This window comes from Actinia tenebrosa, unplaced genomic scaffold (assembly GCF_029948245.1).
Source record: "Actinia tenebrosa isolate PJP-AT-01 unplaced genomic scaffold, QUT_ActTen_1.0 PGA_scaffold8__29_contigs__length_14323225, whole genome shotgun sequence".
Classification (NCBI taxonomy): Eukaryota; Metazoa; Cnidaria; class Anthozoa; order Actiniaria; family Actiniidae; genus Actinia; species Actinia tenebrosa.
This window is the reverse complement of record NW_028292585.1, coordinates 12,089,198-12,115,691: the sequence shown is the minus strand read 5'-3', so window position 1 is coordinate 12,115,691 and position 26,494 is coordinate 12,089,198. Positions and strand designations below refer to the sequence as shown.

The following is a 26,494-nucleotide window of genomic DNA, read 5'->3' as shown; positions in this document are numbered from 1 at the left end:
GATTAGGAAGCTTCTAATGTTTGGTACACCAATATGTCACGTGAGTTAAAACTCTTTATGGTATCGAATGTGATCGGCTATGGATATGATTGATATGAAGTGAATGCTAGTCACACACACTCAATTGCAAAATCACTGTTCAAAATGTCACGTGGTGAAAATGACGTAAATGGTAATGAGATATTATATACATGTAGACACGTGTAGACTCAAAAAGAACCAAAAAAAGTACGATTAAAGGAGACAAGAAGATTCTATAATTTGTTAGTATCTGTGTACGTTTTGGAGGTGCTAACATATTTTTGGGGGCTCAGACGTATTGGAAACCATTTATATAAGGATTGATCATCGGACACATTCACTATGGAGGAATTAGAGCTTAAGATCGAGGAGAAGCTATACACACTGAACGCGGATCAACTCGCAACGCTTGGGGAGTTTCTTAAAGTGGATATCAGCGGCCAACCGAGTCGCCGATATAAAGTTAAGAAGCTGAGGGAACGATTCGAGTTGGGCACCGAGGAATTTGAAGGGGACGACCTGCAAAAATTCCTAAACGATGTGTGGGGGATCGTGTCCGAAAACGTGAGTAACGTGGATGTTGCAGCGAGCAGTACTCAGGAATCAAATACACATGCTGAGATTCAAAATGAGCAGTCTGTATCTAAAGAAACACCACTAGCAGCTGAAGACAGCGTGAAGGAAAACACCAATTCTGTATCTAAAGAAACGCCACTAGCAGCTGGAGACAGCGCGAAGGAAATCACCAATTCCAACGTTGCTAATGCGTCAACGCCAATGACTCAGGATAGTGTAAACAATGCCATGAGAGAATTACTCAATTTAAACCTGAGGAGAGATTTTAAAATAGCCGGAACGATTGGAGGGGACAGTAAGGACAGAGTATCGTTTGTTGGACTAATGCGACAAATAGACAATGCTTTAATGAGGGGACATAAGGAAAACGAGATAGTCGATGCAGTCATTCGAGCAATAAGCCCGAATTCGAAGCTGAAAGACTATTTAGAAATGATGACAGAGATCACATTACAAAAGCTTCGTCAGATCATCAGGGTACACTACCGGGAGAAATCGTCAACGGAACTATACCAGGAGTTAACAAATCTAGTACAAGACACAAAAGAAAGCCCACAAGACTTTCTGCTACGAGCGCTTTCACTGAGGGAAAGAATAATCTTCGCATCTAAAGCTGACGACTCACTGAAATACGATGCAACTTTGGTACAATCTCTGTTTACTCATGCACTTGAAATTGGCTTGCGTGACGAGACTGTTCGCAACAAATTCAGATTTGTTCTTAAAACTGGCGAATCCAGCGACGAGGAACTCATGGAGACACTCAATAAAATAGTTTCCGTGGAGGGAGAGAGGCAACTAAAGTTCAACACAAGTCGCACGGGAAACAAAGTAACTGTGTCTTCAATAAATGACAACAGCCAAAAATCAGCCAGAGAAATGTCAAAGGTTATGTCAACTCTTGAAGCGTTGCAGGCGCAAATAGCCGAGTTAAATGCCAAGGTCCAAGAACAGTCAAAATCTAGTGCGTCGCCTAACAATGATAAGCCAGCGAAAGAACATCAAAGAAGAAGAAAAACATGTAAGGATTGCGAACAAAGAAACATCAGCCAATGTAACCATTGCTTCAAATGTGGTTCGAGCGACCATTTGGCTCGTGGATGTAAACAGCGTAACCAGGGAAACGGACATCTGCTGCCACCGAGGGACAGGGAGTAGCAGATATTGACGTGTCCCAATATTCTACGATAGCGAGTAATGAAGAAGACGCCGAGTGGGAAAGTGGAATATTCGTCAGTCATCTAACACCAAAGCAACGGACATCACTGATTAAACTGGTTGGAAGTAAGTGCACAATTTCTTGCTCTTTGAATAATGTACCTTGTAACGCACTGTGGGATACTGGTGCCCAAGTGTCTGTAGTGTCAAAAGATTTTGTGATAACCAATTATCCGACAGCAGAAATACGTCCATTGTCAGAACTTATTGGTGATTCAAAACTAGACTTAAAAGCCGCTAACGGAACCCAATTTCCATTTGTGGGATGGGTAGAGATTGATTTTGAACTGAATGATTCGAACGATTCCTGCCATGTAGCTACACCATTTCTGGTATCACAAAAACCTCTTGATTTGCCTATCATTGGATTTAATATAATCGAAGAAGTCGTTAATAACTTTGTTAGTCAAAATGGAACTGATGTAAATATCTTGAATTCTGTGTTATCTTCTTCATTCATTGGAAATGCAAGTAAAAATGTTGCGGGACTTATTGACTTTATACAATCTACTAGCCAAACGGAACTGTGTAACCTGAAAACTGTTAAACAAGATATTATTATTCCGATGAATCAAACAGTACTTGTAACCTGTCGTGCAAATACCGGAAGTCTTGATGTCAATGCACCAGCTTTGTTTGAACCGGAAGTGGACGGGACAATCCATTCCGGTCTTGAAATTAATGAGACTATCGTGAGCTTAAAACGCGGGAAGTCTTGTCGAGTAGAAGTTGAAGTAAAGAATAACTCTAAACATGATATCTTCCTGAAAAGCAGAACTGTACTAGGCAAACTACACCTTGTACGCTCGGTAACGCCCGTTGAAGTTAAACTCGCAGAAGAGAAAAATGTACGTCGGTCCGGTGTTAATGGTATTAGAGCGGACAACAGTTCAGCTAAATCTAGTTCAGTGTCGGACATCTTGAAATCAAATTGTGACGAGCAAGCTATCTTAACTGGCCCACTATCGGAGATTGATCTCGGAGATCTCACGGAAGAACAAAAAACGTTAGCTACAAAAATGCTAATTGAAGAGGAGGAATCATTTTCCAAAGAAGATGCAGACATCGGCTGCATACCAGAGTTGCAAATGAATCTTCACCTGACGGCTAACGACCCAGTGAATCGAGGATATTCTAGGATCCCAAGACCATTGTACGCAGAAGTCAAAAACTATATTGAGGATTTGTTAAATAAGGGATGGATTCGTCAATCCAGGTCATCATTTTCTTCGCCAGTAGTTTGCGTCAGAAAGAAGGACGGTGATCTTCGCTTATGCGTAGACTTTCGTGAGCTTAATAAGAAAACTTTTTCAGATCGACATCCACTTCCACGCGTACAAGAAATCCTGGAAAGCTTAGGTGGTAACCAGTGGTTCAGCATGCTAGACCAAGGAAAAGCTTACCACCAGGGCTTTATTTCAGAAGAGTCAAGACATCTTACGGCTTTTGTTAGCCCCTGGGGCTTGTACGAATGGGTTCGAATCCCATTTGGCCTGAAAAACGCCCCAGCCGAGTATCAAAGATTTATGGAACATTGTTTAACGGGACTCAGGGATGAAATCTGTATCCCCTATATTGACGATGTTATCGTTTTTAGCAGCTCATTTGAGGAACATGTGGAGCATATTCGCCTCGTTTTGCGCCGTCTCCGCGAACATGGCGTGAAACTAAAGCCTAGGAAGTGTAGAATGTTCAAAAGAGAGGTGACGTGTCTCGGTCGAATCGTGTCGGCGGACGGGCATCGACCTGATCCTACTCACATCAAAGCCGTACTCGCACTAAAGAAGAGTCAACCAACATCCGTGTCCGATGTGAGAAAACTGTTAGGACTGTTAGGTTATCACCGGCAATACATACCTAACTTCTCACAAACTGCGAAATGTTTATTTGAGCTTTTGCAGGGGCCAAAACAGACAAAGGACCGTACAGCCTCATCGACTGTAGTTAAATGGGAAGAACGACACCAACAGGCTCTCAACAGCCTTATTGACTCTTTAACGTCACCACAGGTCCTTAGTTACCCAGACTGGAACATCCCTTTCGTCTTGTTTACAGATGCGTCCAAAGATGGTCTGGGAGCTGCATTATACCAGGAGCAGGACGGTAAATTGAAACCGATTGGTTTCGCATCACGTACTCTAACACCCGCGGAATCCAACTATCACATGCACTCAGGAAAACTCGAATTTTTGGCGTTAAAGTGGGCGGTGTGTGAACATTTTCGAGATTACTTATATTACGCACCCAAGTTTACTGTATACACAGATAACAACCCTCTGACCTATGTCCAGACTACTGCAAAACTGAATGCTACAGGTCACCGCTGGATCGGGGAGCTTACGGACTTTAATTTCACCATAAAATACCACCCTGGAAGTTCGAACACCGTCGCTGATACCTTAAGCCGAATGCCAATGGACATGGGACAACTCGACACGTGCTATAATAACACCACATCACGTGACGAAGTCAACGCAACTCTTGTTGGAGTAACAGCATTAGGAACTGGAGACACCACGTGGATAGCTTCAGTTACAAACCGGGTTGATGTCATGGATCAGCCATCATTGATAGATGTTGATGGCAGCCGAATAACAATTAGCGACTTGAAGATGGCACAACAAAGTGATCTCTCCATTAGCAGAGTCTTGGAGCTGAAACGTGTGGGACGACGCCCATCACGTCGTAAGTTAATGACTGAATCGCGGTCGACAAGAGCTTTACTGAGAGAATGGACGAAGCTGGAGGTGAGCGACGACGGTCTGTTACGTCGACGAACAACAAATTATAATCAACTGGTCCTGCCTCACTGTAAGCGCTCTTTAGTCTACAAAGAACTCCACCAAGAAATGGGTCATCTGGGTGCAGACCGAGTGATTTGCCTGGCAAGGGAACGGTTCTTTTGGCCCGGGATGCAAGATGACATAACTCATTTCGTCACTAAGGTATGTCACTGCCTCAAACAGCGTCGTCCTCAACTTCCGACTCGTGCCCCGATGCAACACCTGACGTCATCGTCGCCCTTCGAACTTATTTCTGTTGACTTTGTTCACCTGGAGAAGAGCGCCGGCGGCTTCGAGTACATATTAGTCGTCGTTGACCACTTTACAAGATTTGCTCAAGCGTACTCCACAAAGAATAAGTCTGCCAGGACTGTCGCTGACAAAATCTTTAACGATCTCATCCCACGCTTTGGGTTTCCAGCGAAAATTCTTCATGACCAGGGGAAAGAATTCGAAAACCACCTCTTCTCGCAACTGGAAAAGTTAAGCGGTATCAAACACGCCAGGACTACACCATACCATCCACAAGGAAATGGACAAACAGAGCGTTTCAACCAAACGTTGCTGGGAATGCTGCGGACCTTGCCAGAGGACAAGAAAAGCAAGTGGAAGGATTCCGTTAACAAAGTTGTCCACGCCTATAATTGTACCCCACATGCTAGTACAGGTTTTTCGCCGTTCTATTTGCTCTATGGCCGAACGCCAAGATTACTTATCGACCTAATCATCGGTAGAGAGGTTGAAGGTGCATCTCTCCCCCAAAGAGAATTCGTTAAACAATGGAAGTCAACGATGCAATCAGCATACGACATAGCCCGGAAGCATGTAGCAAAGTGTAACGAGAGGAGCAAAGATTACTATGATCGTCGACTTAACTACACGGAGCTTCAAGCAGGAGACCGTGTCCTGGTTCGAAACCTCACGCCTCGAGGGGGACCAGCCAAGCTTCGTTCGTACTGGGAAGATACTGTATACGTGGTAGTAAACCGAAAGGGGACGGGCCCGGTGTATGAAGTGAAGCGAGAAGACCGCGAGGGTAACTCGAGACTCCTGCATCGAAACCTGCTCTTTCCCTGCGACTACCTAGAACCCGCACAGCACGTCCAACAACAGCCAGCACGACAAAGCCCCATACAACAGGAACCAGAATCACCTGATGACTCTTCTAACATGTCAGATAGTGACATTGAGGATATTCATGATGAACAAGGTGATTCTCTACAACTGGAGGGGGAGAGATCTGAAGTGGAACGTCCTGCAGGGGAACACGATGCAGTTCAAGAGAACTCAGCAAATCAGGTAGAGACCACGGCGCCACCTGAACCAGAGCATGGAATAGGAAGAACAGGTAACCAGTACCCACGAAGAGCACGTGCTCCACCTGAACGGTATGGGTTCAACCAGGTTCACAGTGTGCAAATACCACCATACCAACAAATGGTATATCCCCCAAGCCTGCCACTCCAGTATAACCACGGCATTTACCAGATGCAGTACTGCGGATTACCTTGGCACCCAGTGAATCCTCCTTGGCACCTGTTGAACACTGTACCTTTGGCTTATGGATAGCCGGCAGAGATATTCACATACTCATGTCATATACAAAAACATAGGAACACTTATGAACACTTAGTATCAAAAAAATAAAAATAAAAAAAATCATGAATTCTCTTGTAACGCATCATAAGATAGCAAATGTTAGGGTGTTGTAACCACCAGAAAATTAATTATGTATGATAATTAGACACAGGAGCAAGAAAGTGAGTGGAAAGAGCGAGGAGTGATATGGCGCTGGGACTGATCACCCCGGTATTTATCAAGGAGGTATCGCTAGGACTCACTAAGCTTTTAAAAAATGGTGACCTTTCAAAGCAGGGGAGAGTGTCACGTGGTGAAAATGACGTAAATGGTAATGAGATATTATATACATGTAGACACGTGTAGACTCAAAAAGAACCAAAAAAAGTACGATTAAAGGAGACAAGAAGATTCTATAATTTGTTAGTATCTGTGTACGTTTTGGAGGTGCTAACAAAAACATGCATAGAACACAGAAACTGAGTATTCTGGGAAAAGGTATTCTGGGAAATGACATAGTTATCCTCTGATGTAATCATTTGAGACATACAGTCGATATGAAACATGGGAATAAATGTTTCCACGCCTTCTGTTTCTGTTGGGGCAACAATTTATAAACATTCCACAGTTGTATCACTGACGTCATCTAATTAATTACTTCCCATCTACCCTTTCGGTCTCAGGTTCTAAAAAATGTCTCCCAAGAAACCTTCTTGGTCTCTTGGTTCTACCCGACAAACATTTTGCAATTGAATGTATTCAAGATATCAAAGGACAGATCCAATAGTGTATATAGCAGTGCATGGGTGTATTGGCCGACGGTAGTAGCCCTGAGCTACCGCTACACATGCATTTGTAGCTCCTCACATTTGTAACTTGGGACACCTCTGAACTAAGAATGCTTACTTCAGCATCATTTGTTGAACACGTGGCTCCGACTATGCGCTGGTCCTGAAATATACAGAAATGCAGCAAAGTTACCGTGTGTACATTTTTTGTAATGACCAGGGACGCTTGAATCTTACTTGTAAAACCGGGAATGCCGGTTGGAAAAGTACATGGTGTATGCGTCGTTCCGATCGGAAAGTTCCGGAAAACTCGGTTTTCAATTCGCGAGGTAATCCACTTTTCCCGCTCTTTTTGGTTCATCCGGTAGACGCGTGTACCATTTGTCGAAAGTTAAATTTTCCCGTTCTTTTTTATAACCAATAGCAAACAAACTAATTGTATTGGTTTAAGTGGTAAGCACCCAAGATCCCTACACCCTCAGGGAATTGTCAAGTAGCCGTTAAACTGCGGGAAGTTTACCGTTTGATAGATTTATTACTTATTGCTAAAAAAAAAATCCCATTAACTGGTACTTTCACAACTGACCGCTAAATAGATGTTGGTCGCACTTGGCATAAATTACTGCCAAAAAAGTTTTTGGGACTTTAAGAACTGGTCTTAAATAAAGGTTGACTGCTTAATAAGTGGACGCTTTACAGAGGTTCCAGTTTCTACTTTTCTACTACTGATCAAACCCTTACCCTAGGCTCACGAATTTCGACCTCAGTTTTAGCGCTATTTCCAGCAGTAGCGCCCGCACTTTTGGCCACTTGATACACACACGCAGTAAGATTTGCTGAACCAGGTTCTCCTGGGATACCTTGGGTGCCGTTATAACCTGGATGACCTTTAGGGCCTTGGATTCCTCTTGCTCCTGCAGGTCCCTGTGTCCCATCTCTACCTGGGGGACCTGCAGGTCCAGTTAGTCCACGAGGTCCCGCTGGGCCCCTGGGACCTGGTGGTCCTACTACTCCGGATGTTGTACCATTGCTGCTGTCCATCTACAAGAAGGACTAATCATATTATTCAGTCACGTCAAAATGAGTTTAGAGCTTCACCTTTTGATATCGTTTCACCTGTGTTTGTAGTTTAACTATCGTCAATGTTTGTTCGTCCATTTTTCGTTCTAGCAGCTTCACTTTTTTTTCCATTCGTTTGATTGCAGCCAATGCTGTTGTGAGCAATGATGAGATGCTGTTATTCTCCACAGGTTTTGTCTTCTTAAAAGAACACAATAAAACATTCCGTTAGTCTCATTTCTATTCACTATTTCCAAGGAAAGCTAATATTTGATTGATTGATCATTTATCTGTTAATAATAAGCTAATAGTGCCACATTTTATTGCTGCGAGTATGGCGTATACGTATATCAGCAGCGGTCGTCCTTGGCCGAAAATGTGTCTCTTTACGCGTCCTTTGCTTGTCTACGTGCTTGTTCTGGTTCGCTTTTAAGTCAGTTTAAGATAGCTAAGGGTGCTTGGTTAGGTCAAACACAACTTTATTCATTGCTGCAAATATTCATCAAAGGCATGATTTAGTTATATTTTCAGATAAGTAAAGAAAAGAAAAGACCCAGACAATGTTCTTTTATTATTTGTTCAGTCGTCGATGAAGATCGACATTGGACTACTTGTACAGTAGAGGGAGAAGTAATTCCATGCAGATACAGACATGATGTAAACAAGAACATCCATACCTATAATTGATACTTTAGTTTTAAACTCTTTCTCCACGCGTAAGCCAAACAAGAACCTCATAATGCAGAATAGGCAATGGCAATCCAAGCTCACAGAGCACTCTGGGAAATCGAATACTTCAAAAATGAAACAGGGAAATCAAAGGAACGTTAACTATGAGAAATTCTACTAGAGTACTAGAGATTCGTGCTCGTGCCGCATCTCCCAACACTCACGCGCGTAATTCACCACAGGAACTCCGCATACATGTACGGTTATCACAGGTAGCCCTAGCCCATCAATGAACGGACATTAACAAGAAATTCAGATTTTTGTACCTATATAAAACGATGCAAACATAACCGAATGTATACTTCGCACTGCATGATGACAAAACCACAGATTTTACTGCTTACACACACCATACTCGCAGCACTTGCACTATGCAATGACTCAAGAGGAAATGAAATATTCTCTTGAATGTCTAGTTTATGTAGTTCATCTTTCTTACATACCATCAAGGTTCAAAGTTCCGTTACATTGCTCTTTATCTCTTGTACTGTTCGCAGGAGTGGAGAATTACTTTGCATCTTTTCTGCTGTGGTCATCAAGCACATCATTCGTACATTAGTCAAACTGTTTCTGTGCATTCGAGAAGCAAGGCATACACTTGTGTGCATGGGCAAGCCTTAAAGCGTAACCGGCTTGGGTGCGTATACCAAGTTCGACGTACGACTACCATAATAACAAGCTACTGCGGCAAAGACCTCTTCAAGCCATATAAGTTTGGGCATGTACAAGCAATAGATTCTAACTGGTTAACGTACATGTCACTTTGGGCTTGATGACTAAGCGCTTCTGTGCACGCGCTAAATAATACTTTTCAGAAGCGTGCATACCTAATATACAAATTAAGCGGAGTTCCCAGTACAATCTATGCTGTCAACTATGCAAGTTCAAAAATAGTGTTAAAACAAAAAGGTCTATTGCAAACCGTTTTCATAGATTTCTGAAACTCGTTTATATAATAAATAGATAGCTAGTTTCAATTTGTGTTCTTTATAAAATATGTATACCTATTTCAATGAAGTTAGTCACCACAAACCTAGAAAGCTGTGATCGCTTAGAATCATGGGAAATATTTGATATCCAACAAGTAAAGCTTTTGACACAAACTGCAGCAGCTGAGAATGCTCAGAGGAGGTTAACTTGTAACTGGTAGAAGATGTCAAGTCCATCAACAGTTATCAAGCGGTTGAGACATATAAATGTATCTACCCATAATGCTTGTCGGCCTCAGTTTTATAGCTTTTCAGGTGACTAACTTTATTGAAATAAGTGTACATAAATTTGTGTATGTCAAAAAACATTCTTTTTTACCAAGTTCATAAAAGAATTGAAACCACGACACACCATTTGACTCATAGGTGCTCGTTATAAGCATAGGTAGAATGTTAAATGCATTGCTAGTCCATAACCTAGCTAGGAAAGCAAAGATTCAGAGTTATTTTCTCTAACTACGGCCGCAATGTTTTGTACGGACCACCTGATCAGATTTCGTCCTGCACGATGATTGGCTGTTTTTTGATAGGCTGTCGAAACCAGATCAACTGGAAGAGATAGTTATAAATAAATATTTGCATATTCAATATCTTAGTTTAAAAAGCTCCCTTCATTCGATTCTGTCATATTCTCACAGGTAATTAGTGAGCCATACTGTATGAAATAAAACAAATAACAAAATACTCAAGATTGTCCACATTGCAAGATCAGCTGGATGGCATAGGGTTGGCGAAAAATGTTCTCAATGATTTAACCTTCACCTGCAACAATTAGAGCCTTGGACAACAAATCCTGTTATGAAGAAAAAGTAAGAAATTTTTTTGTAGTACTGTTTATTGTATGTTCAGTCTTCTAAACAGCTGCTGAGGATTTTAATGATTTTTTAATCAATAAGCTTTCTGATATCCGTGCTTGTCGTAATGAGTCATCAGCACAGTTTGTTGAGGGTAGGGAACTTTCGTGTCAGTTTAGGGATTTTGAGACACCTTCTGACTCGTATATTGTAGACGTCATACACTCACTATCTTCCAAGACTTGCGAACTAGACCCTATCCCTACATCAGATGTGAAGCAGCTAGCGTCTGACTTATCGCCTGTTGTTGCTAGGATCGTGCGCACCTCACTGGCTGCGGTTTCCTACTCCCCTTAAGATGTCGGTTGTTCGTCCTAAGCTTAAGAAATTGGACTCAGCATCCTTTCAGAACTACCGACATTTGGCTAACATTGCGTTTATAAGTAAAGTTATGGAAAAGTCAGCTGCTATCCAAACCCACAACTATCTCAACCACAATGCTTTATTTGCTTCACTTCAGTCAGCTTATCGCGCACACCACTCCACTGAGACCGCACTCTTACTTGTAACTAATGTCATTTTGAAGACCCTTGACTCCCGTAAAGACGTCATACTCGTATTGCTCGACCTCTCAGCAGCATTTGATATCCTGGACCACAATATATTAATATCCCGTCCTTATCTATACTTTGGATTTAAAGGGACTGTTCTGAATTGGTTTACTTCTTATCTTCGTGGTCGCACCCAAACATTTATTATTGCTGGTACCTCCTCATCACCTAGAAACCTAAACTACAGTGTACTTCAAGGATCCATTCTTGGACCTTTGTTGTTTACACTATATATATTGCTCCGCTCTAAGATGTCATAGCAACCCATGATCTCCAATGTATGTTTTATGCCGACGATACTCAGCTCTATATTGCTGTAAAACCAACTACACCTGACTTGGCTATCGACTATATCTCTACTTGCATCCAAGCTGTTTTTGACTGGAACACATGCAATAAGCTGCAGACTAATCGTGGTAAAACAGAGGTACTATACTTTATAGTACACTCAACAAAATTACTCGACTCTGATTGGTCGAGAGGAGTACAATTATAGCGTTAATTGTACTCCGTAGGAGTAGCGAAATAAGTCGCTATGGCAACACGGCTAAAACAATGTCAAAACAATTATTTTCTATCATTTTGTACTTAAAAAACGTATAAATAAAATTTCAAAGCCGTAAGAACTAATCTTTTTTATGCATTTCAGTTGCGCGATGGACTGAAAATCGGCCGCCAAATAGACAAAGATGAACGGCGTCGCTTCGCATTTTTTTACTATTTAAATTAGTTTCCTTGGGACCCCAACAACACAAATGCCACTGATAATAAATACTTAAATTCCTGTACAACTGGAAGGATTAAAACTAACTAATTGTTATTTTTGAATATTCAAATAACCCGTTAATAACCTCTTTTCCTGTACAAGACCTATCGACCTGTCAACGTAGTTATAATCTCTTCCGTTCGCTACCGATATTATTTACACTTTTTGTAGTGCAGTAAACCGTAATTTAGCTAAAGAGGACAACATTAAATTAAATCACTATATAAGTATGTCATTCCAGCTGAGCGATGAAATTTGTTTCCGCCAATCAAAGCGCGTTTAGCTGCGTTGCCGCCTCCCTTATTCCCAGGCCACTGTAACCCATTTGCGTATTTTACTGTTTTCTTTTAACTAAAATATGATATAAGTTCGTAAAAAAATCAGAAATATGCAAAGGAAGAACAAATACAATTTACTGCCATGTATGCTTCGTTCTTTATAGCTCCAAAGATGCTTAGGGCCATTCATTACTCGGGCTTTCAAAGGAATGCCTGAGGTATAAATTGGGCTTTGTTTGCGTTCTGTCACAAATCGCAGTTGCGTTCAAAGCGCATGCGCAAGTTCTATGCGCGTGCGTAGTATGCGCCACATAAGCACATGGTCGAGCAATGGCGGAATTTTTCAAGGTTTCGTCAAAAGGATGACAGTGTTCACGAAGAATTCTTTCGATTTTCTGCTATAGATATGCGTCTAGTTTTGTCTACTGATGGACAAAATTTGGTTAGGCCTGGTTCCTAACGGCACTCAGATTACAAAATTTTATTATTCAAAATGATTAATGACTTTTTAACATTTATTGTGACAAGCAGTTGAAAGTTACTTGTCATGCTGCGACGAAACTACCTTATGTTTTTTGTCATAATCAGTTTGACGTCACGTTTCTTTCTAAAAAGGTCATCAAAAAGGTCAGTAAAACCGACTTAAGTATAAATAGTCTGAACTTTTAAGATCGACTCAGAAACAAATGTCATGCGCCGAATTTCTTGGGAGATACTGCTCCGGTGCATTGTCTTAGAGGACAAAACATTTAAGACTAGAAATTGAACCCATGCTGAGTCCTGTGCATGCGTAAGACAAACCTTCTAACACACCCACCGTTCTGCCCTGTGGGTAAAAAGTCTCTCGTAGGAGTAAAGTGATTAACTTCTTCTTAAAACGATATTTGAAATGGTGCCAATTGCTAAAAATAAGAATGGAAAGACATCAAAAATGTAATATGGTTGTGCACGGTATTTACTTAACTTCAGGTTCATTTTCTTTCGACTATTCCAGAACGAGGAATAGAAATCACAAGATCGACCTACTATCGGGAATATCAAATAAAGGTTATCAGGCAGGATCGATGCGTGCAAGGATGCATATTGTTATTCATTTATTCGGCTTTGTTGTTATGTCTTCATTTTCAAGGCTAGCCAGAATCACATCTAAGGAGATTAATCTTATGCAAAAGCACATGAATTGCTTATTGATGGATGTTAAGTAACTTTGGAGAAACAACAGTATTCAATGCATAGCACCAACCTTTTCTATTCTCAATTCTCTGGCATCCACTCGGGACAATAGTTCCTTTGATCATCAGCACATTGATGAACAGAGATGCAAGAGATACGGCAATGACTATGCCGATCATGAAAGATGAACAGCATCTTTGAAAGGATTTTTTGTCCTAGGATGATTTTGTTCTTTCTCCTGCTTCATGCGACCATCATTTTTAGGGGTGTAACTTGTGGAAGGTTGGATATTATTGCTTAGACTGTCGAATATAACATTCTTTCTACTCTCTGGCCTTCTTTCGTGACCCAAGTCATGTAGATAGAGCTCCAAGGCACTCAAATTGTCTTCTCCTATATCTTGTAAGTCGTTCTCTTTTGTCTTCTTGACGAAGGATTGTTGCAAAAAGTCGGGGCTCTTCGCCATGTTGCTTCTGCACTGTTCTCGTCTAGGTTCCTCTTTGTCTTGTGGGCTCACCTTTCTCTGGTGAGACATGTTGCATCTTATTTATCTATCTGTCACATGTTTTTTGTGAGTCCTTTATGCTTATGTATAGACTAGCCGTCTACTGCACGAATCGACATGTTCCTTTGTTTCAGGGTTGATGCTTTGATGCTACAATCAAAAGATGCTAGAGGAATCTAAATGATATGATATTAAGACGAGTTATTAATCAACAGCGGAGTCAGGTGTTTTGGAGGGTTTCTTTCAAACTCTGCGCGAGATTCTCATTTGGATGAAAACCTCAGCTGTAGTGAACAAAGTATGTTGCAAGTCTCCACAAATCTACACAAGCCTGCAATGTTAAAGTTAGGTTGCCTGTGCATTAGAAACTCAAATGGCCACTGCATATATTCGTCTAGAGGATTTTAAAGAAAAAACTTGACCGGGCAAGTGAAACATATGCATAAAACCGATTAGTTGAACTCCTTCAAAAAGGTCAAAAAAAACTAACTTACGTTACAATTTCATTGCAAAATGATTACTTTCAACTACTGTTGTCTCATAAAAGAGATCCCCAAAAATTGAAGGTTTTCGAATCTGCGCAGAAGAGTTTTAAAAGCTGTCGCTCTTTGAAAATCAAACTTAAGACCCGATTTTTACCTAAAAGAACAAAGAAACTTGTAGTTTGGCAAATATTTAAACTGACGATTGTTTGATCCTTAACAATTAACTGTCTGTCGGTAAATATCTTTATTTAAATTTTATTTCACGACGAGAGAAAAACAATTTTAACCGAAAAGGTAATCCTACATTGGGCCTTCAAATGTTATATTGGGTCATCAATTATAGGTAAGGGTCAGAGCTGCGATTGTTATCTGTAAGGCAACACCTCAATGAAACAAATAAAAGGCATTCCTCATGTTATGCCTTTATTATATAATCTTGCATTCTCTGCGATCCCTTCTTGTGGGGTCTTGAAAACGAAATATTAGCTATGTGGGATATACTTGATGATAATAAGCTTATTTCGAATCAAATCAGCTCCCGTAGTTGAATGGTATTGACATAACGTAAAAGTATAGTTACGGAGATTTACTAATTGGTCTCGTGACGGGCTTGATTCTGGTTTCCTCTTTCCTTTTCTTTTTGTTCTTATTTACAGCTCTAACTACATATAATAATATCTATTGCTATAAGGTCATACGTCCGTAACTTTTATTCAGGCTTGCAACATAGAGAATGGTCTTAATGCAGGAACTGTACTTTAAATGCGCATGCGTCATGTTCAGAAGAAGGGATATATAACCGGCGTAAACCAATTAACAAAGACACATACTTTGCGATACGAACCACCCCTACAATCCCTAAACTAGATACACGTGCAGATATAAATTACAACTTCATTCCTAATCAAGATGCAGCCGGGACATAACTACAGGATCCGACATTAAGTGCACACACGTCATGCTCAGAAGAACAATATTCCCGAGTGGCGCCGCAAGTCAAGAAGAAAACAAACAATGTAATACAACCAGATACATATCCTAATCACAGGATAAGACTACGCTATGTGCACATTGAATGACATGCGTACACTTCATGTGCAGAAGCACGATATTTCCTAGTGGCGCATGTCAACTGGAAGAAGAACACAAACAATGCAAGACAAAGTTTTTCAGCTTCTGTGTGTCTAACATTAATTAAACATGACCCGGGCATCAAGCTGTAAACACCTGTAGTTTAATTGTAATTAATTGTAGAGACAATTTTTTACAAACTGCGGCAGAAAAGTATTTCGTATATACCTACGTATGAATGTCTAATAAATAGCGAATGATTAAGCTTCTTATCTATCTATCTACGTAATGGATCCTAAGAATGGCTTAAGATCATGTCAACACAATCTAGTCATGATTACGTAACCTTTGGTATCATTTACATCTAGTATATTTTCATGTTTTATATATATATATATATATATATATATATATATATATATAATGCACACTTTTTGTTTAGTGTGTTTGCTCAGCCCGCATTCTGTGCGCATGCTCATTAAAAATTAGATTATAATTATCATTATGATGCATATCATACGCATTAGCAACAATAGATAATATACCATGAGCATGTACGCGCAATGGTTGAACAGCGAAAACAGTCCTGAGCATGCTCATTAGCATGATATGAGCATTGTCATAAATGGACTGTTCCATTCACGCGCACTTCCACAAATTGATCTTGTGAGCATGCGCACTTTCATCAAGACCAGTTCATAAAAATGCATAGACTAGCAGACGCACTTACATAAACCAATCATTTTCAAGTTCCAAATTACCGCTGTGTGATTACAGACTTATTTACTCAGGGTTACTCTCAACGCTAAAGTAAAAAGTGCACAACTTCAACTAAACGCTACAAATTGAGATAATTCCATGCACCTTGACTGGAACACATGAATATGCTGCACAAAATGGAAACTGGAGTATTGTTTACGGTGCACCTTCCGTAAGCGTGTATAGTAAAAATTTATAACTGAAAAAATTATTGCTTAGACACAAAATAACACTAAATATGCATAAATATTATTACTTGCGATTTGACGTTCTTCCAGTTTCATTAGAGTTTTAGATTTATGTTCACGGCAAACGTGAAACGTCAGTTGACCAGTGAAAAATTATTTTGAATTACTGAAAAGGAATCGCAAAGAAATCCACTGAAGTAGTAGAGCGCATACAGTAAAACCATGAAATAAAATCAAAGTTGATACTGACAAATATTAGCTATTTAGTGACTGATAGTTCGTATCACTCAACCAGAACATTCTTTACACAAAAGACACAAATGGTCTCTTGTGTATTTGTATATGGCGTAGTAAATGTTCGATTCTGGTTGGATGACAGCAACTATTAGTCACTAAATAGCTACTATTTGTCAGTATCAACTTTGTTTTTATTTCATGGTTTTACTGCATGCGCTATAGAACAACGAAAGACGTATGTGGTGAGAAGGTTTGCAAAAGCTAAAGTAAAATACAGGAAAACGATACCACAGTGGTCACGTTTGCTATTTGCGGGAAGAAAATTAAAAACGTCAATCTAAAACTGTCTATTGCTACGACGTGCTCTTACAATATCTTCCATACAGAATTAATCCTCATAGTATCTTCTGTATTCCATTTCATTCCTTCAAGACTACCATCCCTAGATGTGGATCAGTTCAGCGGACACTCCCAGTAGTTAAGATAGCAGTACATCTTGCCCGTACTCGAGAAAAACTTGGATGACTGTCCTTTGCACACGCATCGGTAAAGTCGCTCACCGCTAGGTTTTGTATACGAGTTGAAATTGTACTCTAGAGCAGCATTTGTTGAACATGTAGCACCGACAATTCTTTTACCCTGGAAAAGTCAACGACATTAATTTGTTACTAAAAATAGAATTAAAAAAAAGAACATTTTCTCTTGCTTGTGGTTGGTTGGCACTAAAATGTAGAAAATCATCCTTCTTTTACGAGGGTAGCACTAATAGTTGCCAGTGGCTAATTAGCCTGGGGCCCTCATTCTATCGAAATTGATTTTTACCATAACTTGGAAATTTCCCGCTCGCTGATTGGCTTAGAATCATTGTCGATTAGAGGCTAGACCTGCTTGTGCTTACGACATCCATCACGCGCACTGAGCGAGCGGATGAAACGACTTTTTCAAACTATTTACTTGTCTCTTTGTTAAATTTTTTCGATTATTAACAAATCGAAGTCAGCTTTCTATGGGTCTGTACTGTATTCGAATATGAAATGACTTCAAAAATGATCCAATTTTTGCAGTGAGCTGACTTGTCGAGTTTGGATCATTTTTGACGTCATTTCGTGTTACAGTACAGACCCATAGAAAATTGACTTCGATTTGTTAAATTGATTTTAGAAGTTGATCTTTGCCGAGGGAGGAAAACAGGAGAACCTGAAGAAAAACCCTCGAAGCACAGGAGAGAACCAACAAACAACTCTACTCGGATCGAACACGGGTCGCATTGGTGATAGGCGAGCGCTGAATGAGCTAGTTTGTTGTTTGATTGGTTGATGGGATGCCAGTTGAATGGGCGGGTGGGTGAGTGACGTGTCTACAGGGGAGTATAGGTAAATGGGCTGATCGGTTGCTTGTTTGTCCGTAGAATGGTTAGTTTGTTGTGTGTTCATGATGGATTGGTTGTGTGGGTAGATGAGTGTATGGATACTTAGGTAAAAAGTTCAATAGTCTGGTCGTTTAATTAGTCGTACGGTCGATTGGGGTTGTATTAGTCGGCCGTTTGGTTGGCTAGTGAACAGTACTCACACTAGGTTCCATCCATATGAGATCAGTTTCTGCCAGGCTGTTGGCTGTGACCGGTGTACTTGTCGCAATCTTAAACTGACATAAGCTAAAGTTAGCTCCACCACTCGTTACAGGTCTCTGAATTCCTGGGGGTCCCTGTGATCCCTGTGATCCCGGTGGACCTTGCGACCCTGGAGGACCAATTGGCCCTTCTTGCTTACTGACGTTTAAAATCTAGTAAAATAAAAACACACATTAAATTCAGGTATTTATCCCAAACCGTAGAAAATACAGCCAATCAGAATTCAGGAAAGCCGCTCTAAATTCGTCGCTACGCATTGAATCTACGCATTTGTATTTTCTATATAAGTTCCATGGGATGAAATATAGAAAGGAAGTGTGTGCATACAAAAAATATACAAGTGTCAAGCGGGATATTCCATGGGGTGTCACGAGTATATATAACATTTTATAGGCTGTTTGGAAATACAAATTAAAGCTCAAAACCTTACATGATACTACTTTGGATTTCAGTCAGTTGTCCCCGACCATTTACAATCAATAGAGGCTTTGCACCATCACGTGCCCTCGCCCATAATACAGCTTGGACTACCTGTGATTAGATGGCAGAACAATAAAATCCCTTTGCTCTGGAGAATTGAATTCTTTCTCATGTAAAACAATTGTGTCGTCTTGTTCCTGCCATCTAACATGGCTGCCGTCACGTGATGGTGCAAAGCCTCTATACCATATAAAGATGATTACCTGCTTAGAGATAAAGTTATAGTGTAATCGAGCTTGTAACCAATGTTTGGCTAAGTTTCAATATTTTTTCTTGCTTATATATATTGTATTCAAATCTGGTTCTAAAAAAATGTCGTTGTTGTTGTGCGAGGAGAAAAAGAATTAACCCAAGAATCGAATAATTTAGTTAATGATTGAAAATGGTTTATATAGCGTTCTTTTCTACGTAAATACTCACAGGTGCTGACACGTGTTTGGTGTGCATAAGGTGTAATTGACAAGCCACGTCGTCCAATCTTTGCTTGTGTTCAGTTTCCCATGGGTCTTTCTGATCTCAGTATTTCTTATACAAAATATTTTTCATATGTTTTCGTACCTGATCGGTAAGAGAGGTGTTGATATGCATTATGGTATTGTACAAAGTCTGGTCCGTTGATCCCATTTCAAATGTCGTTATATTCAGCTACAAAAGAATAAAAGTTTGATAGGCTATATATTAAAAAGGATTTTATACAGATAAATAAACTTTCATATCTTATATTTTTCGTTGTTCATATGTTATTACACCAATAGGTTCAGGTCAAACGTCGAACTTCACATGAGCCGAACCTAATTACGTCAAAAATTACCGCCTTGATATTTATTGTTTTAATTATGTTCGGCTCATGTTAAGTTTGACGTTTGACCTGAACTGTTGTATCTTATTCTTTAAAGCGTTTCCACGTGACATCGCAGCGGCCATATTGGTATACCAAAACAATACATTTTCCAACCTCGGGGAATTGAACTCTATCTTATGCAAAAAAACTATGCAGAAAGTTTCTATCGTTTGGTACACCAATATGGCTGCCTTGTCACGTGAGTGAAAACGCTCTATTCGGTATCTGATGATGTTCTGAATACCAGTATACCTTGTTTTTGAGGTTGATGATATCTTTAGTTGCTTGAAGACAACAATCCTTTGACGATGTGTTGGTCAAAGCCATCTGATTTAGTTCTACCTGTAGATGTGATAGAGAATTCGAAGCAGCCAGGATTGTTATTATCTCGGTATTCACTTTCTTCAATTGGCCATTCCAAGGTCGAGGAAAAAGCAGGGCGAATTGGTGTCTCTTTCGTCCCCTAAAACCGCTCCAAAATGCATTGCAATGGCAACTCGACCGAGTTTTTTTCTTAACCTAAGAAAAGCTAATATCCACTGTATTCAGCATGATTTGACAAGTGAACAGCTAGTAGGTACTTGCTGTCATTCCGCGTATTTGAATTATGATAATAAATAGACGTGATTTCACACAGAAATTCCGGGTATAAGCTAACACCCCCCCCCCCCTCCTTTAGCATATAACCCCACTTTCTCAGTGTGAAAGTGAGACCCCCAATGTTATAAGCTCCCTCATTTGATGGAGTTCCGCCGTGCAGCCCCGTGACAAGTGACAAGTGGGATATTCCACTGGTGTCACGAGTAAATATAACATTTTATAGGCTGTTTGGAAAAAAACTAATTTGACGAATAGTAATGATAAAAAGGTAAATTATACACCGTGAAAAGATAAAAAAAACTTACTGATGTTTCGGACGCTAGTCCTTCGTCGGAGTAAAAGAGAAAGAGGTGGTAGAAAGGAGTGTTTATATAATAGAATAAGACAAAAGAAACCAATGAGAACAAGGTAGGCAAGGAAACAAAAACAAAGAACCAAAAGACAAAAGAAAGGGTTAGTTGAAAGCAAAGCGTTCATTAATCCCGTTTGGACTAAGAGTGCACAATAGGTGAATAAGCCGCATTTCTTTGGTCTTGCGACAATCACTGTTGCCGTTAATCAAAGAAAGATCGAAAACAATGAAGTCAGAAAGAGAATGGTTGGACGGTATACTGACGGTATATATTCTTAAACTGTTGTATCTTATCCGCCTTTTCACGTGATGTCACAGCGGCAATGTTGGTATTCTAACCTCGGGGAAGGTTTCTATTGTTTGGTGCAGCAATATGGCTGCCTTGTCACGTGAGACGCTCTATTCGGTATCTGATGATGTTTTGATCAATGCCAGCATACCTTGTTTTTGAGGTTGATGATATCTTTAGTTGCTTGAAGGCAGCAATCCTTTGTTGATGTGTTGGTCAAAGCCATCTGATTTAGTTCTACCTGTAGATGTGACAGAGAATTCGAAGCAGCCAGGATTGTTATTTATTATCTCGGTATTCACTTTCTTCTATTAGTTATCCCAAAGTCGAGGAAAAAACTGGGACGAATTAATTGGCATTGCAGTGCATTGTGGGGTTATGTTATAGGACATATTTCCAAGATGGCGTCTATCGTGTTCCCTAAAATGTCCCAAAATGCATTGCAATGCTAACTCGACCCAGTTTTTTCCTTAAACTCGGAATGGCGAATATCCACTGTATTCAGCATGATTTGACAAGTGAACAGGCTAGTTATAGGTACTTGCTGTCATTGCGCATGTTTAAATTATGGGCCATCCTAGATATGATTTAACCCACTCCGGTCATAAGTTCATTAAAAGACCCCTATAAAAGTTATATGATCGAGGCCAGGCCTTATGACCGGGATTCTACGGCAGTAACGTAAATACATTTGTTTTGATAGTAAACGTTTTCACCTGTTGTTTCAGGGCGTGAAACTCTTTTTCCAGTTTGTCATACTTTTGCTGCAATGATTGAGTCTGCAATCAAAAACAAACAAACAAAGGTGAATACATGCACCTGAAACAACCCAATATGTGGACCTTCATTACGCGGCAGTCATGTTAATACCCATGAGAATTCCAAAAAAGAAAAGTACAAGTTTTTATAATTAACTCATCATAAAGCGATCGAATTAATCTGATTCACAGGAAAATTCATCATGAAGCGATTGGATGTCGCGTGAGACAGGTCCAAGTAATACAGGTGACACTGCTAGCCTGCAGCTGAGGTCGTTCATCCAAGAGGTGATTTATCATTGTCTGAATTGTAGAAGTGCGTGATATTTTTTGTTTTTCTTCTGCTCTTACCTTGAGGGTCTCTTGAATCTTTTCTTCCTGTTAAACGAAAACCACGTTAATCGATTAGTTATTTGTAACGCATGCGCTGTCTGCCATCAGTGTGTTTGCAACACATGACCCACGCTAAATGATTGTTCATTATGTTGGGGAGGGAGGGGTGGGTGGGGTAAATTATTAAAGTAAATAATTCCAATCTCCTGAGGACTTGAACCTATTGTTTTGTCACCCAGATTGAGCTGCATTTCAAAGTGCTGCAAGGGGTCTATACCAACCTTTTACGTTTAAACTAAGTTCAGTTCAGATCGATCGCGATCGACTCAGATCGATTTCTTGCAGGTGCTCGTTCACACTTTAGGTCTATTTTAGATCGATCTAGTTTAGATAGATCCGAGATCGATCCGAGCTCAGTTCTCGAGGGCGTTTACAGCTATAAACGACCATAAACGTACAAAAAAATACAGGTAGTCTAACCAAAACCGTGTGAGTGCCAACATATCTAGAGGCTTGGAAACTAGTAAGGATTACATTAAACTATGGCAGATTTAGTTCCACTCTTTCCTCTCTTCTTTGCTCTCATTACGCTTTTCTTCCGTGAATTTTCCAGCATATTCATACTTGCTTTTAGGTGACAAAACGTCCTTGTCGTTCGAAGTTTTACTTTTTGACATCATTCACTAGAGTAGACTGTGTGTATGCTACTAGTAAGCTGCGATATGATGCAGAATAGTAGTATAGGGAATGGGGGTTCCAGCGCAATCTCAACACGGGGTAAGACCCGCGTCAAAAATCCACCTACGGAAACAACCCACTCCAAGTGTGGTTGGGGGTAACAGCGCAAATATGTTAGTCTATATATGGAGTGCGAAGAATGTAAGAGAACTTTTAAGAAAGAAGCGGATTTGAAAAAGCATTTGAAAATGAAGACGAAGTGTATGAGCAGTTATGATTGTGGATGTGGTAAGAAGTTTGAGACTAAGGTTAAATTGTTTTGGCATTGTCAGGACTGTGAGTACGACTACGACGACCTAAAAAGTGCTTGGTATTAGGTATAAAATATTTCCTATTATATAGATGGAATCCCAAAGCAACTTCAGCACGGTGTCAATACCCGGTAACGGTGAGATTGACGTTAGACAGTTTTGGCGTCAGTCAGAAAGGAAGGTTAAAAGGACTCTCCGAAAAGGTATAGAAGAATTAGGAGCCCTGAAAGCGAGCATAATGGTAGAAGTAAGTTTGTCAAAAGACGAGGTAATGACGACAGCAATGTTGCGATCAAAGTCGTTAGTGATATTAGAATCCACGAATCTGGATAGGTCACTCAGTGAAGCCTTAGAAGCAATAATGGAGTCGCTGTCTAACTACACGAAAGAAGGATCGGGTTGGACAGTAGAGGAGGTTGAAGGAATAGAGATAAGTATAGCCAGGTACGTACCCATACGAGGGGGGAGTTACGTACCGCTACCAACGTGGGTAGAAAGGAAGAAGGCTATTGTAAACGTGAAGAATGAAGACAATCGATGCTTTATGTGGGCAATCAGGTCTGCACTGTATCCAGCAGAGAAGGATCCCTGTAGGACAAGTAAGTATCCCACAGATGATTTAGAGTGGGACGGTGTGGAATTTCCCATGCAGTTGATAGACATCCCCATATTTGAGGAAATAAACGATCTAGCAATTAACGTTTACGGAGTCAGAGAGCAGACGATAGTACCGTTAGTTCTGTCAAAAAGTAAAGGAGAGCGCGTACATTTATTCTACCACGGCGGACACTACTCATGGGTTAAACACATTAGCAGACTATTCTACAGACATACTAAGCACAAAGGCAAAAAGTACTTCTGTGACTGCTGCTTGCTGTCATTTACATCCTTAAATACCCTAAAGAAACACGATGAGATCTGCCGCGGAGTCGAAGAAGTGGCGCAACGGATCCAGATGCCCACCAACAAAGAGCTTTCATACGCAGACCATCAAAAGCAGATGCAAGTGCCTTACGTGATATATGCAGACTTCGAAGCGTTGATAACTAAGGAAGAGCAGAAACGTGGCGCCACGAATAAGGTAGGATTACACGAGATCTGCTCCTTTGGTTACATAGTAGTCAGATCAGACGGTAAAGCAAACCCTCCTGTGATTTACCGAGGTAAGAACGCAGCTAATGAGTTTCTAGAAGCATTGCGAGAAGAGGAGGGGGAGATAAGAGAACAATTAAGACGTCCAAAGAAGATGGAATTTACCAAAGAGAACCAGGAGGCTTTTAACAAGGCAAAAAAATGCCACATTTGCCAACATACGCTTCTTCAGTTTGGAAGACGAGCCAAGAAAGCGTGGGATGAAGATGGAAAGTATCTAGGAGAAGCTCATTTTAAATGCGGGAAGTATGCTAAGAAGGGTGAGAAGCCGGGAAAGCCCTCCACGCACTGCATTCACTGTCACAAAGCATTTGTTGAGGATTTCTATGTGGATAAGGTTAGGGATCACTGCCACATCACGGGTAAATACAGAGGAGCGGCTCATTGGAAATGTAATATAAACTTCAAAGTAAATCCAGACATGGAGATTCCGGTGTTCTTTCACAACCTCCGCGGTTACGACTCCCATTTGCTACTACAAGGAACAGACGGCTCCGACGTCAAATGCATACCCAACAACAAAGAGCGCTACATGTCCGTAACTGTGGGTAAGCTAAAGTTCTTAGATTCGCAGCAGTTTATGGCGGACTCCTTAGCAAACCTCGTAAAGTATAACACCAACTTTCCCATTTCCAGTCAATACGGCGCGGAAAGGAAAGGAGTCTACCCATACGAATACATGGACTCCTGGGATCGATTCAAAGAACCCCTACCACCCAAAGATCGCTTCTACAGCACCCTAAACGAGTCTGGTATAAAGGATGAGGAGTACCAGCATGCGTTAGACGTGTGGGAAAAGTACTCCTGTGAGAACATGGGTGACTACCACGACATCTACCTAAGGTCTGACGTAGTGCTGCTCGCAGATGTTTTCCAAAGCTTCAGAAAGATGGCTATGGAATATTACGGATTGGATCCCGCTAATTTCTACACGGCTCCTGGGCTCAGCTGGAGTGCTTTGTTAAAGAAGACAAATGCGCAGTTGGATCTCCTAACGGAGTACGACATGTATCGGTTTATGGAAGACGGTATTCGTGGCGGCGTATGCGGACCCAGCCGACGTTACGCCCGCGCAAACAACCCCTTAGTAGAGCACGACCCAGAGAAACCAACCACATACATTTACTACCTGGATGCGAATAACCTTTATGGTTGGGCAATGTCACAGTACCTACCTGTGAGAGACTTCGAATGGGATCCAGTGAAGCCGATAGACTTCTACATGCAGGTAGGAAAGGAGGAAGACAAGGGTTACGTCTTAGAAGTGGATCTGGAGTACCCAGAGCGCCTGCACGACGAACACAATGAGTTCCCCTTAGCACCAGAAGCGATAGAGATACCATTTAAGCAGCTAAGTCCGCTGCAAAAGCAAATGTGCCCTGGTTACAAACCGTACAGGAAACTAACTATGAACCTGATGGATAAGAAGAAGTATGTGGTACATTACCGCAACCTGCAGTTCTACGTGCGACACGGAATGCGCGTAGAGAAGATCCACCGCGTTTTGAAGTTCACGCAGGAACCATGGATGCGCCCCTACATTGACTTTAACACGCAAAAGCGTACCGCAGCGAAAAATGACTTCGAGAAAAATCTCTTCAAACTGATGAACAACAGCGTGTTCGGAAAGACAATGGAGAACATCCGCAAGCGCGTAAGCGTAAAAATAGTCAGCACCAAAGAGGAAGCAGAAGCATACGTGTCACAGCCAGGCTTCGTTAGATACGTAGAAATGCTGAACTTCTACGTGATTCACATGAAAAAGGCAAACCTCTTACTAAACAAGCCCGTTTACACAGGCTTTACGGTGCTGGATCTATCGAAGCTGCTTATGTACGAGTTCTACTACGATAAGCTTAAGCCAAAGTACGGAGACCGCTGTCGCCTCCTGTACACAGACACCGACTCCCTAATTCTAGAAGTGCAAACGGAAGACGTTTACAAAGACTGCCTCCCCGACATAGACGAGTACGACACCAGCGGTTACCCGAAGGAGCACTTCCTTTACTCTGCGAAGAATAAGAAGGTAATTGGGAAGATGAAAGACGAAATGTTAGGAAAACCCATCGTGGAATACGTGGGTCTGAAACCAAAGATGTACAGCGTGCTAAAGTTAGACGGCGTAGAAAAGAAAGCTAAAGGCGTAAAAAAGTACGTGGTTAAGAAGGACATTACGCACGAGTCCTACCTCAACGTATTACGAACACGCAAGGAACAGCGGCATAAGATGAACAGCCTGCGCAGCTATGGTCATCAGATACATAACGTCACGCAGGAGAAGGTGTCACTGTCTGCATTTGACGGTAAGCGATGGATGTGTGATGACGGAGTGCATACGATAGCATTCGGACATCACACGATAAGCAGTTCTTCTTTGACGAACCCACGCGTGGGACCATCATGAAGATAATACAAGATGGGCTGACCCTTCTTAGCTATCGCACTTCGGATCTGATAAGTTT

The 26,494-nt window shown here is 41.0% G+C and overlaps 2 protein-coding genes across 3 annotated transcripts in view; both read right to left on the bottom strand.

Moving 5' to 3' along the window:
- Positions 1-6,804: 6,804 nt before the first annotated feature.
- Positions 6,805-13,986, bottom strand: LOC116290918 (uncharacterized). 2 transcript variants are annotated; one of them, XM_031698036.2, is made up of 5 exons: positions 13,434-13,986; positions 9,196-9,278; positions 8,081-8,224; positions 7,706-8,005; positions 6,805-7,127 (listed from the first exon to the last, which is right to left on the bottom strand). In XM_031698036.2, the coding sequence occupies exons 2-5, from the start codon at positions 9,196-9,198 to the stop codon at positions 6,936-6,938; spliced, it is 639 nt and encodes a 212-aa protein (XP_031553896.1). In that variant the 5' UTR covers positions 9,199-9,278; positions 13,434-13,986; the 3' UTR covers positions 6,805-6,935. The 2 variants fall into 2 exon arrangements, with proteins under 2 accessions (XP_031553896.1, XP_088880265.1); XM_089024139.1 differs by lacking the exon at positions 13,434-13,986 and having other exon boundaries at positions 9,196-9,633.
- Positions 13,987-16,589: 2,603 nt separating this feature from the next.
- Positions 16,590-26,494, bottom strand: part of LOC116290916 (uncharacterized) — a 29,108-nt gene continuing 19,203 nt past the window's right edge. The window contains exons 2-8 of the mRNA XM_089024145.1: positions 21,910-21,936; positions 21,517-21,579; positions 20,952-21,041; positions 19,812-19,901; positions 19,277-19,363; positions 18,178-18,390; positions 16,590-17,247 (exon numbers count right to left, since the gene is read on the bottom strand). Coding sequence (XP_088880271.1) covers positions 17,062-17,247; positions 18,178-18,390; positions 19,277-19,363; positions 19,812-19,901; positions 20,952-21,026 — 651 coding nt within the window. The 5' untranslated portion in view covers positions 21,027-21,041; positions 21,517-21,579; positions 21,910-21,936 and the 3' untranslated portion in view covers positions 16,590-17,061. The remainder of the gene's footprint in view (positions 17,248-18,177; positions 18,391-19,276; positions 19,364-19,811; positions 19,902-20,951; positions 21,042-21,516; positions 21,580-21,909; positions 21,937-26,494) is intronic.